The 13,523-nt window shown below is 43.7% G+C and overlaps 1 protein-coding gene across 1 annotated transcript in view; it reads right to left on the bottom strand.

The window, feature by feature from the left end:
* The window catches only part of zdhhc8b (zDHHC palmitoyltransferase 8b), a 68,818-nt gene that overhangs the window by 13,258 nt on the left and 42,037 nt on the right, over positions 1-13,523 (bottom strand). Inside the window, exon 2 of the mRNA XM_071902688.2 lies at positions 1,859-1,980. Coding sequence (XP_071758789.1) covers positions 1,859-1,980 — 122 coding nt within the window. The remainder of the gene's footprint in view (positions 1-1,858; positions 1,981-13,523) is intronic.

The raw sequence follows: 13,523 nt of genomic DNA, 5'->3' as shown, positions 1-13,523 counted from the left end.
TGTTATTGTGTGTTCTTAATATTTTGTCTTCCATGAAGACCACAATGGAAATAAGAATTTTAAATAACACTTTTTTTCTGTGGTCAAATGTATGGGTTGTTTTTTTTTTTTTTGTTAATCACATATTTTTCTATTTTCCAAATCAAATCAATTTAAAAAAAAATCACTGAGTCACCCTGCCAGCCTGGGTTACAAGACTGCACAATATTAACAAAAAACATCAAATTGCAATCATGATATGAACTGAAATACATGCTGGCAGTATTTTCTTTTTTACATACTTTCAATTTCAGCAGTTAAAAAAATAGATGATAATGGTTGAGAATTTGCTCAGTTTGCCTACAATAAAAGATTTTCCTCAACATGCAGCTTGGTTTGTAGGCCTGAGATTCTGCATAGTGCCAACACACCTTTTAACCAGACTGTGTGGCAACTGATAAGAAAATGCTTTATTGTGTTCTGCAAACTGTAGCACATTCTTGGAAAATTGCACTAAATTGTGAAAATTGCAATTCTGATACTTTTGCATCTAACTGTGTAGCCCTATTAGCCACAAGTGTCTCTCTCTGAATCCACATTCTCCCCTCTATCACCTCATCTTGCAGTTTCCCCAAGAGAGAAATCTTAAAAGAAAAAGAAAATGACTGTAAATCACTGTGCAATATTTGAGTATAAATAGGACCCGAATCCTTCATCTTTTCATTCTCACAGACAGTCTGGGTGATGGAGTGATTTTCTAAGCAGATGTTATTTGATGGCTACATCCGTTCTTTATTTATTTATTTTTGATGCAACTTCATTGGTGGATCTGCTGCCTCTGAAATAACATCAAGAACTGAGAGACTCAAAATAAGTGTGTGCTAGTAAAAGAAATGAGCAAATAGCAAAACTGGTTACAGTAATCACAGACTGAAATAGTGCAATACGCTCTTTTTCAGTTTGGTTCCCATGTTAACTCTTGTATCTAGAAGCGAAGCTTCCCATTCCTCTTTACATAGTGATTCCCTGGTTTGTCTATAAAAGCCAGCAGGGCAAAGGCAGCAGAAGGCCACTGTCTCCTCTGGGAGGAGTTAGATAACCTACGCCTTATGCGCCATAATGATTATTACCCCTTTATGGGCAGAGAAAGCGCTTCCTAAAGACAGGTGCTTATCATTTACAAGCACATTACAAACATCCCCTGGAAGCGGGTTCAATGATCATTACTTAACCCAGACAGGGAAGCCTGCATTAGAGGCGTGAGTTGCGGTGGATTGTGCTGCGTTTGACGGGCTGAGAGATATTGAATCCACCACGCAGTATGAAGGCTTGTATAACTTCCACCGGGGCCCTGCATGCAGAGCGCCCCGGGGCCTCGGGCTGGAGAGTTTAACAGGCTGTCACAGGGAGATAATGGGGCAGTAAGAGGCTGGGGCTGATTTAGGGAGGGGGGGGGGATCTGATGAATGTGGTGCTATTAGAGGTGAACCCTCTACGTGTGTACCTGAGAGGGGGAAAACATTTGTCATACTCACATGTGCACAAACACAGAGTAAACTAGGGTTTGACCCACATGGGCTTTTGAAAAACAATACCAATATGTTTGGACTGAAAATATTTTGTGACAATATTTAATATGTTTAAATTTGACCATTTTCATGCCAAAAAAATCCCCCCAAAATGACAAGTACTCAATGTTTCCCCCAGAATTGTATTCTTGTCAGGGTGGAAAAGCCTCTGAAACAACATTTAGACCCTCATGGGACACTGAAACTCTCAACTGAAACCCAGGATACTACGACTACTACAACTACTACTACTGCTACTACACACTCACAAACACATGAACATGCATATTTTCCAACACACGCACACACACCTCTGGGGTAAACTCCAGGGTCCATGAACGTTGCCATGCTGAAGTTGGCCAAGACGAAGAGGAAGACCAGGCCATTGTAGAGAGGCACAGCGGGAGAGATCGCCTTGGTCAACCAGGGGCACCTGGAGAGAGAGAGAGAGACATTAGGATTCTTCAATTCTAATGTGCAATCTAAGGTTTCAGAGATATGAGGTACACACATTCAAATGGCAACATACACACGCACCCACACACCAGATTTTCAGCTTGCTAATCCCGTCTAAATGGGAAAAGACTGCCTTTGCAAAAAAGAGCCCACATAGTCTAAACTGAAAACGTGTGCCTTCAGATTATGAAACAATCACAATATTTGCATCTCAGTCTGCTATGCATGGAGACAGGACAGAATACACCACCACCCCCACCCCCTCCCACACATACACACACACCACCGCCACCCTTCCCCGGCCTCAGATAGGTCCACCGATGAGCGGTGACTCATGAGGCCAGGGCTATAGTTGGGCCAGCAACACTGAGCTATATTACAATGTAGGCTGGCCAAGGCATTTCCTGGAATATGCGTGAGAATTACAGGAAGAAACAAACCTGACCCAATAGACCAGCAGACTGACAGACTGACAGACCCAAGTCCACTCATATTCAAGTGCCCCGTTTTAAACATAGGTCTTATTTGGACACAGGTGACTCATTTCAAGTCGTACAACATAAACCAGTCCATCTGGTGGGACTTGCTTGCCGCAGGGTATGAGTAATGCAATTTAGCCCTGACCATGATAGTCTAAGTTCACTTATATTCAAGTGCACTGTTTTAAACATAGGCCTCTCATTCTGTACTTAACAGTATCAGCTCTATATCTGAGCAATAATGAAGTCACTGGAAACATGAGAGTAGATGCTGGATACAAATTGAATGCATTGAATATATTTCTGGCCAATAGAAACAATAATATAAAATAATAACAAAGTAGCCAACTGGAATTGATGTTCCTATCAATGTTCCTATAGCACTGTATCTCTATTGTGAAATAATTTCACTGAAGAGTTACTCCTTAGCCAATCTGAATGACCTGTTCTTGAAGCACCTATAGCATTTTGTGTTTCTTAAAATTAAGACCACGCTTCCCATAAACCTTGTTGATTCCTGTCTCAATGAGGATGTTGTTACTTCACCTCCTCCTCCTCCATGGTGTTGGTTTTGAAGTAAAATGGTTCCTGTTTTGTGCTGTAAAGCAATCCAGCAGATTTCCCCCAAAATCTGACCAGGTGGCTCACAATGTAAAATGCAGCGCAGAGGCTACCAATCTTCTCGTGATGGTCTCATTTGTTAACGGTAATTATAATGTCTCAAAATTAATGTGGTGATGGTTAATTTATGTTAAAATGCTACACATAGCACCTACAAACACTGGTAAGTAATACATTTCATAGCCATAAGCCCCATTCTGATGGGATTAGTTTCTCCAGGGTAGGTAGGATAACTGTAATTATTACTTGACCTATTTGTTAATTTTAATCCCATCCAGAGTGACCATGTCGGCGAAATTCCCCCTCGATCCCGGTATGAATTTTTGCCCAAATTACCTTCTTCAGCGCAATTGCACATGGTCTGATAATTCCAGTCTCGTCCAGAGGGACAAGACTGAAAGTGAAGATATGCCGACATGGAGGCATTTGAGGAGACTTTTGCCAATATAACTGATGTGAATCCACCTACACCTATAGTCCACCAGGAGAGCGAGACCCTGCAAGCTGCTGAATGTACAACAAACAAAGCTAACCACACCTTAGTTGGTTGGGTAAAGGATGAGGATGAGCTTCCATTTCAGGTGTGGTCCCTCTTCCCTGCATCAACGGCCCAGCCCAGCTGTGGGGTATTTACCATCACACACACCTGATGCAGCTCTCCATTGTGGTGTTAACTACGCTGGCCTCCTCCATGGAAACCCGTGTGGGGTGTCAGAGCAGGTCTGACAGCAGGGTTACCAAGTAGGAAAGTCTTTATTAGGCCCGCGACGCCTGTAGAAGGCTCAACAGTAAATTCTAGCGCCGTTGCGCGTCAAGCGTGACCTTATCCGCTGCCTCCGAGTCATAACTCAGCGCTGTGAAATATTCAGCTGTGAAGACACCTGAATCACACCCTCGGGGAGATAACCGCATCCCCATCAGAGAGCGGTTCAACCCTATTTTATCACCTGGACTCAAATGTCAAGACATTGTTTGCTTCCTTGGGCGGAATCTTTCTAGCTAACTGCTCGTGCGGTCGCTCTAGAGATGAAGCGGCGTCAGAATGAAGACGTTCGGACGTGCTGCATATAGAACGACAGAGGGAGAGTTTATGAATTAATAAAGCGTCTGCCGGAAAAGGAAGGGAGGGGTTTCAAAGGAAGGACCGTCGCTCGTGTGTCCAGCTCGCTTGCCTGGAATAATGACTTATGCATGACGCGCGTGCACGTATGTACAAATAATAGATACACACACTCGTGCATACACATCCAAAACACGCCTCCCCAGGCTATCCTGACGTCAGAAAGTCAATTTCCTGGTACGAGCGCCCTGAGATCATCTTCAATCTATACCTCCTCTTTCCTCTTTCCCCCCACCAGTCCTCTTTTGCTTTGTTGAATTATTCAGAGTGGCGGCTGCAGAGAGCGGGTGGGAGCGCCAACAGGCCGGAGGTGGCCACCGACAGAACCAGTCTGCACTGGTCCTCGGCTGACGACACCCAGTGACACCGGGGGACTCTGTGAGGGCTTGTTTTGGCCCCGAAGACATCGTGCCAGTCAGCCCCAAACCGCAGCCTTAATTACTCCACACATCACCCTTCCTAAATATCACTGCAGCGCATCACCGGCGAGGTCGGGGTCGATTCAGGTTCAACTCACTCGCGTTGTGATGCAGTACAAGCAGATTATGAGCCCATTACAAGCATAGGTAAACCTCTCTTATAATCATTAGACAAACATCAGGACATTATATTAAATTTAATGTGATGTCATTAAACATACCGCTGCCCCATTAAGTATTCAACCCCCTGATTGTTTTGCACAATGTTTATTCTAACATAGTCTCATTATAATGATTATCATGCACTGACAACGTGCTTATAATGAGCTTAGGATGTCTTAGGAAATTAGAAAGCCTTATGAGCACCACTTCAAGTAAAGTGTTTCCCGTTTGAATATGATTTCTTTGTAGATTGGATAAAGATGAGTTTGGATATAAGATGAGACTGGATTTTTTTTTTTTTTGGCAGAAAATTTCCACTTTGTGCCTTTTAAGGAAAATCCACTTCCTCACTTGACCGAAAGTCTTTTGACCCCAAACCACGATCACGAGGTACCAGAATGGCTCCTGGGTAAGAAAAGTCCTGATGCTGACTTTGCTTCCACTTTCGCATGCACTCCACTCCGCTCCCTTCCAAATACCATAATCCTTCCAGCAGATTACTCACCTGGATTATGCACTGACCTTCGAGTGTACAAGCACCTGCGACTTGACTTAAACCTTGAACTTGCTTCCCCACCCCGGCTGACCACGGTGGAGGGTGAAGCGGTGACTGTCGCCACACTTTGACTGCAGTGGACAGTCAAGAGAAAGAGAGGGACAATTGAGAGCATTGTCAGCAAAGACCATGGTACTGTAGGGATAGCTGGGCGAGCTGGATTTATGGGCTGTCAGCACCACATAATATAATTTATGAGAACACAGTCAGTCATGCTGTGGTAAATAAAATGTTGGGTAAACTGAATTACAGTCAAAGGTGACCATATGGTGAAAAATTGCCAATACAAAAAAGCGTTTTTCAGAAAAGTATTAGTTTAATTCCTTGTAAATGGCCCTAGTTTCATGCAACCTGTATCAGTCTGCTACTACTTATGATAACCGTATACAACAAATGCATATCACACAGTTTCAGCGCCACTACATTTCTGAATATGGCTTCATTTAAGTGGAGTAGAGTAGTACTGTGTTGTATGACTGAGAAACTTAAAAAGCTTATGTTTGGGGGGGAAGATGTTTACTTCTGCAAAATAACCTCAAAGTCAATTTCAGTGGAAATGCCATCTAAGTGGAGAAGGACTGAACTGAGTAGTGCCGCGTCGTATCACCTCAGCTCCGGCGACGAGCAGACGTGGCGAAGAATTTGATCAAGGAAAAGCAATAGAGTGCGGCTCCACCGTCGTACAAAATCCCAATTTCACCGCCTGTCAAAGAATCTTGTATTTTGCCCACAGAGTGTGATAAGAATGACGCTGAAAAAAAAAAAAAGCTGACAGCAACCATTTCGGGAGCCTCGGAGCAGACAGCGTGGGAGGAAAATGTGACTGAGAGAAAGCCTGATTAAGGCCACAGACATTGGTTAATTGTGTGGGAGCAACAAATAACCATAGAGCACTTCTCAACACTGTTTACTAGCCACTTTTACTGCTTGTGTAACCGTGATACTTCGACTGGGGCGGCAAAGCCTCCGACTTGTCAAAAACTTTGGAGCAACTTTATCCGGCTGAAGGGTCTTTTGCTGCCAAAAGTGCAGTAATGTAATGAGTTTGGCTCTTTCTTGGCTTGGAGTCCTGAGGCTGGCCGAAGAGGAAGAAAAGCCTGGATTCTCCGTGGTAATTAAAAACGGCTGCAAAAAAAAAGGCCGCCCTCCGGCCAATCAGCATTCAAAACACAAGCTCTCGGGTCCCTGGACGGGCGCGGCACCGCCCCGCGACAGAGGAACACAGATAACATTCATGAAGGGATTCGATGGGGGGGAATAAAAGAAAATGAAAATCATATTTCATCATCTCGCTCAGACGAGGCTGAGAGGGACGCCATAGAAACGGAGAGATTAAAGAGGAATAAGACACGGCTAGCTCCTCGGGCTGGCAGAAGCGCACACACACACACACACACTCGTTACCAACCTTAGTCATAGCGATCAATACTAGGCAGGCTGCAAGCAAAGTGCAGATCTTCCACACTTCATCTTCATATGGAATCAGCATCATAAGACTAGAACTGACTTCTTCCTCTCTTTCTGCTGCTTCCCCACAAATCTTGTTTTCCAAAGATGGTTCATTCAAATATGACACTTTATATTTGCTGGATGTTTTCATCCAAAGCGTCTTACAGTATCTTGAGTGCACATTTTGAGTCCTGGAAATCAAGATATAGATCTGCTGAGCTTATCAGCACCATGTTCAAGCGATCACTCAATCACAGTATCAGTGTAATACCAATGCATTCAGAAAGTCACTCATATACTCAACAAATTCCCTGCAGTGTTGTTGATTTGAGTTGCTGACCAGCTCACACTACAAGAGGACTGAGTAAGACTTGTCCAGGTTTCGAATTGTAAAAATCATACAATGTTTTTGAATAATTGCAATGGTCCCCGCTCACTTTGTCCATTACGACCTCCACAAACTAGTGTAGACTCGGTCTGATCTTGAAAATCAGTCCTGATGCCAACATGCGGCTATAATCTGCCAAAAAGTCGTGTAGTGTGTCCCCCTGTTTTTTCTGCATCTTTCCCCCTCCCAGGCCCTCACCTTGCTTGTGGACAAGAATGATGCTGACATCGATATCTACCCTGGGACATGGTGAGATCATATAATACAGTACAGGGACACACACACACACACACAAAACACACACGCTTAGCCTCGTCCAGCGTCAGCTCAGGGACTGAATGACAGAGTCTTAGCCTTGGGTATCTGATAGCCTTCTCCCTCCCTGCGGCGGCGGGGGTGTTTGTGGTGGGTGTCATTCTTGGGTATTAAGATTAGAGAAAACGCCCTGGCTGTCTGGTGACAATACCGCAGCTGCCTGGCCCCAAAAGCCTGGACACAAATCCTGCCTTAAAAAACTCAGCTGATTGCCAGCCACCCTGAGAACGATCTCCAGCCGGATAGGTTTGTTGATTAAACAAAATCTGGGGAGGAACACTTTGAAACGAACCAGCTAAACTCTAATCCAACCGCTGTGGAAAACCTACAGGAGGGGAAGGGGTGGGGAGGGGAAGAGTGCTGCGGTCTTTGTAAAGTAATTAGAGGTTTGATGAAAAACTTAAACAAGGCCTCGTTAAAGCTTTGAAGGGTGGTACGATTGGTTTGCTGTCACGGCTGCAGGTTTAAAATGGGGCTGGGATAATCAATCACATCTACCGTGAAAAAGCCATCGACATGCACTCTCTGCACACACCACACATCCCAGAGCTATTTGACTACTCAAATCTGCCAGTCCTTCATTTGCCTGCTTTTGGATTGCAGCGGAAAAAGCAGCCTTTGCCTTTGAAGTCGCTCTTATCTGTTCTTTTAGTAGCACTGGGAGGGAGTTGGGGGTGGGGGTGGGGTCGGGGGGGTGGGGGATGAGGGGGGGGGTTGTGACAGAAGGGCAGAGTCTGAACAGCCATCAAAGAGAAAAGCGAGTCGATCTGGAGAGCTTTTGGCATGCTTTCATCTGAAACTGAAAACACAGACAGGTAACACTGTTCTCTAGCCAAACATGAAGGACGTAGGACATTTTCACAAGATGCCAATCTGTGCGAATGAAGGGAGACGGGCTAATATGTACATACGCGATCAGTCAGGTGTCAAATGCAAGTGGGCCGCTCAGTGACGACCTTGTTAGTCGACTGAACTCGGATCTGTGGAGTTTTTAAAGATTTAATCCAGACATGGAGTACAGCAACCACTGCTGAGTCCACTACTGGCTTGTTTATGATTTGACTTCTCGGACTCAAGACGTTTTTTCACTCTCATATTGATTAACTGAGATATTGATACAAGGACTGACAATATGTGACAGTTATTTTGAAATACAGCTATCTCTGGAGGTGCCAACTTATTTGTGGAAGGGGCTAAACACAGGGAAGGGAGAGGTAGTGGATGGATCCAAATGAAAAGCAACAACAAAATCCCTGTTTGTTTTATATCTGAGTTAGATGTCAAATATCTGAGGGCGTGACACTAAGTGCTTGCTAGGGTTAGAATGATATATCGTTCAATCAATGTCGTCCGTTGCTGCTATGATGGATATGATGCAGGTTGCTTGATAACAAATTTATTGTATTATTATTGATTGACTACACTGGTTGTCTATGTGAAGCCCTTAACCTGAATTGATTCTAATGCAACATTTTGATAAGATTCCACACAAGTTTGCATGCAATGATAAAACTAAATCTGTTTATTATTATTATCCTGGGTTTCAATGGAGAGTTTCAGTGTCCCATGATGGTCTAAATGCTGTTTCAGAGGCTCAAAATATCAGCTATTAGCAGCTTGAATCTAAAAATATCGGATCCCATATTATCAGTCTTGCTAGCATGAATGACACCTGTAACACTAGAAGACGCTGCCGGTCCGTTGGGAACACTTGGAGTAATGTAATCAGCCCTTGGTGGGAATGTTATCCCATTGATTAGTTCATTAAGGCTGAACCCAGTGGGACGCAGATGGGAGGCCTGTTCTCCTGCAGGCTGCCTGCTGATACCCACTGATCCCAAATGCCCCGGGTTAAAGTAAGGCCACCCCACCCCACCCCACCCAATCACCCACCCACAGGGTAAGTACTGAGCACAGAGTGGCAGGATTAGTTGGACATACATCAGCACTGATTCAGAATCTGTATCAGGGTTGGAGTCGATTCACCTTCCAACTCAATCATTTTCAGGAATTGGATTTTCTTCATGATTCAACAATGGGAAATCTAGTCTAGAAAGACATTGTTGAGAATGAAGGCTGTATCATTGTTATGTGAACTTAAGTTTCAGTTTACCTTTGGAACAGAGTGAACTGAAAGTGGCCCCTAAAGCTTTTAAGAGAAACATTTTCACATTCGCCTCACCATCCCCATAATTGACAATCCACAACATTATTCTTCCCCCATACATCCCCCATACATCTCCCTTAGAAGCTCTACACCAGCTGAAACACAATGCTAAATCCAGTGTGTTTTGGTGGGTTTATTTGCCGGATTCTTCCCTATACTCTTCAAACTCTTGCCAACTCCTTTTCTCCACATAGGAGCCAGGAACGGCAGCATCGCTCACTGCTACCACCCTGGGACCTGCCAATCTCAAAGGCATACACACTTCTGAGGCTCTGCTTTCACACACACACACACACACACACACACGTCACTTAGTATTCCACACACACAAACACACACACACACACACACACAGCAGCAGGTCTGTTGTCAATGGAGACAGCGGTGATGTTTGCTGGAAGCGTGGAGGAGAGCAGCTGGCAGCGGGTCAGATGAGAAGCAGAGCTGCGCAGATCGATGGGGTATCATGAAGCCGAGTTCCTCTAGGCCTACGTTATTTATGAGGGATGAGCAATTTCATTTTTTTTTTCACAAACTGAATAGTGACATGAATTTTAGAGTTGAATCAAACAGTCACATACGTAATCACACCCCGTAGTCTCGCAACGTGAGCCATTTGTGTGCTCCCGATAACGGGTCCATCTGAATTAGACAATGGCTAATGTGTAAAGAAAATCTCAATGGAAAATTCACCAATTAAGGGGTTTCAGGTGATGTAACGCACCTTCTGGCAGCCATGTTGGAGGTCCACAGCCCTTGGGCAACAGTGGCTGAGGTCAGCTAATAACATTTCTAAACATACGACTTGGCTGTCTCAACTTGAGTAGACATGATTAATATGTGCTGTGTCTGATTGGGAACTGATCATTTTGCTAGCTTGTTAGCTAGCTAACCATAGTTTCTGTCAGGTAACCATCTGTCTTGTTACCTCCGCCAAGGAGGTTATGTTTTCGGTGCCGTTTGTTTGTTTGTTTGTTTGTTTGTTTGTTTGTTTGTTTGTCTGTTAGCAGGATTACGGAAAAACTACTGGCCCGATTTTCATGAAACTTCGTGGAAGGGTGTAGCATGGGCCAAGGAAGAACCCATTACATTTTGGAGCGGATCCAGATCCGACTCACGAACAAGCAATAATAGCACGAACCTTGGCGGAGGTCTGCGCTCTCCGAGTGCCCTTCTAGTTAACATATGTGATTTTTACACTAGCTAGCACTTGCTGTGTTAAATTAGCCAGCTGGTTAATTAGCTAGCTAACAAAGCCAAAAAGCAACAGTTTGTTCAGGTTAACTGAGCTGACTCTTCTCAAGCTACAAGTGTTTTGGAGTAGAGACTAGAGCTAAAGACAGTTTACTGTGTCACAGTAAACTAATCTACTTTATTAGACGAAGTTAGGTTACTTATTTTTTCAGGTATCTCTCTTTAGCCTGGTTGTATGGAGCCATTATTTGCGCACAGCCAATTGTGCATTATCCATTCTAAAAAAAAACATAATCTCCATAAACATCCATCTTACGTATTTGACTATCTTGAGTATTCCTAAAGATGTTTGTTATGCATGAACAGACTTAATTCATAAATTAATATTAACAAATGAATACAAATTTTAGAGCTTGGGAAACACACAAAGTGTCTGGTCCCACTAATGTTTACTGATGAGCAGACGGCCCGGGGGAACGGTTGACTTCGCTCTGAGTAAGACGACACAACAGAGGAGGGACCTGTGCAGCTGCATGATACACTACACTGTACTACATCTGCATTTCAACTGAGGGGTAAATCCAATTTGCATTTCCATAATTGCATAAGAGGTCCATTTGAAATGAAATAAAATGCTTTGCCCCCATGTTGCCCTTCGCATATTTACATATTCATAACCCCCTTTTCATCTGTAAAGAGAGGGAAAAAAGGAAAGCTGTCCCGTACAGAAAAAAACATTTTAATTTCCCCCTGCCTCAAATGTGATTTAGTAAGGTTGTCCTAACCAGCTTAGCACACTAAATCACATCAAAGTATAAATAAGCAAACTGAGTACCATGCAACTGATACTACTGCAACCACTCTGGCTCCATACCTATGAGGCTCATGTTTAATTGAACATTCCAAATCTGTTTTATAAGCAAAGGCCTGAAAATAACTTCAATCACATTCAGTGGTGGGTTTTATTTTCATACAAGCAATCATTTTCGCAAGAGCAGGTGTGACCTTTTTCAAATAGTAGATATCTCACATAGTAATGAAACTCAAATTTTTCCATACGGGGGAGGAAAGTGTTAGTGTGTTTGTAGCATTTGTAGTGTGTGTAGAGGGGAGGGGGCTTACAGAGAGAGCGGCAATTTTTCCCTTCATCCCCCTACTCAATGTGTGTGTTGCATGAACAGGAGTGAGCACGCGCACACATACACACACACACCTTTTCAATCTATTCATTCCCTCCCCCGCAAGAGGAGAGAGCCAATCTCTTCTCACACCTAGCCTACCTACACACTCCAATACACCTTGAACAAATCACAATGCAACAATGCCTGCTCCCATGATCCAATGAAACACATACCGTATATAAAACTAACTTTTGCAAATGAAAAACACTTTACATTGACATGCGTCTATAAACCCAGCACAACACACACACACACACACACACACACACACACCATACACAATCACTATTGTGTCAGGCTGTGGGCTGGTGTGTGGCATAATCTGCCTAAGAGGAAATGACATATGGGGGCATCTGGAGCGAGCGGCTGGCTCTCTGGCTACCCGTGGGAAATTGAAAACCAGTACAGTGCTAAGGGTCAAATGGAATAAGTGAGGGCTTACGGGGCCAAAGACATTGGGGCTTAACTACACAAGTAAATATCTGCGGGTATTTAGACCACAGTAGCAAGGTCAATCTGCTCTGCCCGTGCAACTGTTGCCTCTTTGTGCATATGTGTGTGTTTTTGTGTGTGTGCGTGTGTGTGAACGGTAATCTCTGCGTTTCCCAATCAGAAATATGCATCTGTATGAAACTCTATCTGGGTATAGGAGGGTATTCAGCCAATATGGACGCCCCCTGTTTCAGTCAACCGTTTGGGCCTCTCTCTCAGTTGCCAGGCCGATATGTGGGGAGTGTGAGCAATGCCTGCACAACTTACATTCCTAGCCACTCTTATGCTAAACCCCGAGTACAGTTGTTGTGGTCTGTGTGTGTGTGTGTGTGTGTGTGTGTGTGGCCTCTGTCAGATCTTCTAGAGTTATGCTTCCAAGACCACATCAATCTGTTTCAGCAGCTTGCTTTCAGATAGCTGGTGCTGCAGATTGAGGCCACAGTGACAAGGTAAAATAATAAAAGCTGAAACAGACAGACCAAAGAGACACGGGGAGTTGTATGCAACTCACAACCCCTTGAAGGTTACAAAGAATACCCTTTACTTCTCTATCATGCAGGAATATTTGTTACATCTGCTGTCTGGTTGCTCTGGCTTTTCACTTCTCATTATGTGGTTGTTTGTAATGTCAGCAATGTAAGAATTTAAGCTTATCCCACTGTAGCAGTCACTGTAAGGTGCTCTAGATAAACGTGTGAATGAAACTACTAAACATGTAAATTTAAAATTTCATTTTCTTGGGTAAATGCCTATAATTTAAATCTAAAATGTAATATACCACCATTCAAAGCATCTTGTCAATGCGTTTTACATCAAAGACCAAAACTGAAATGAGTCTGAGACTGTTTGTCATCCGTGACAATATTAAATGTAATGAAAAAAATGGTAACAGTCTGAGTTTGGTTTCTTTCTCATTCCTAATTCCTGTTTCAAGTCCCCGTCCCTTACTTAACACATCTAGCTGGCAGGGGCCGGGT

This window comes from Centroberyx gerrardi, chromosome 8 (assembly GCF_048128805.1).
Source record: "Centroberyx gerrardi isolate f3 chromosome 8, fCenGer3.hap1.cur.20231027, whole genome shotgun sequence".
In the NCBI taxonomy this organism is placed as follows: domain Eukaryota; kingdom Metazoa; phylum Chordata; class Actinopteri; order Beryciformes; family Berycidae; genus Centroberyx; species Centroberyx gerrardi.
This window is presented reverse-complemented; position numbering and strand designations above follow the sequence as displayed.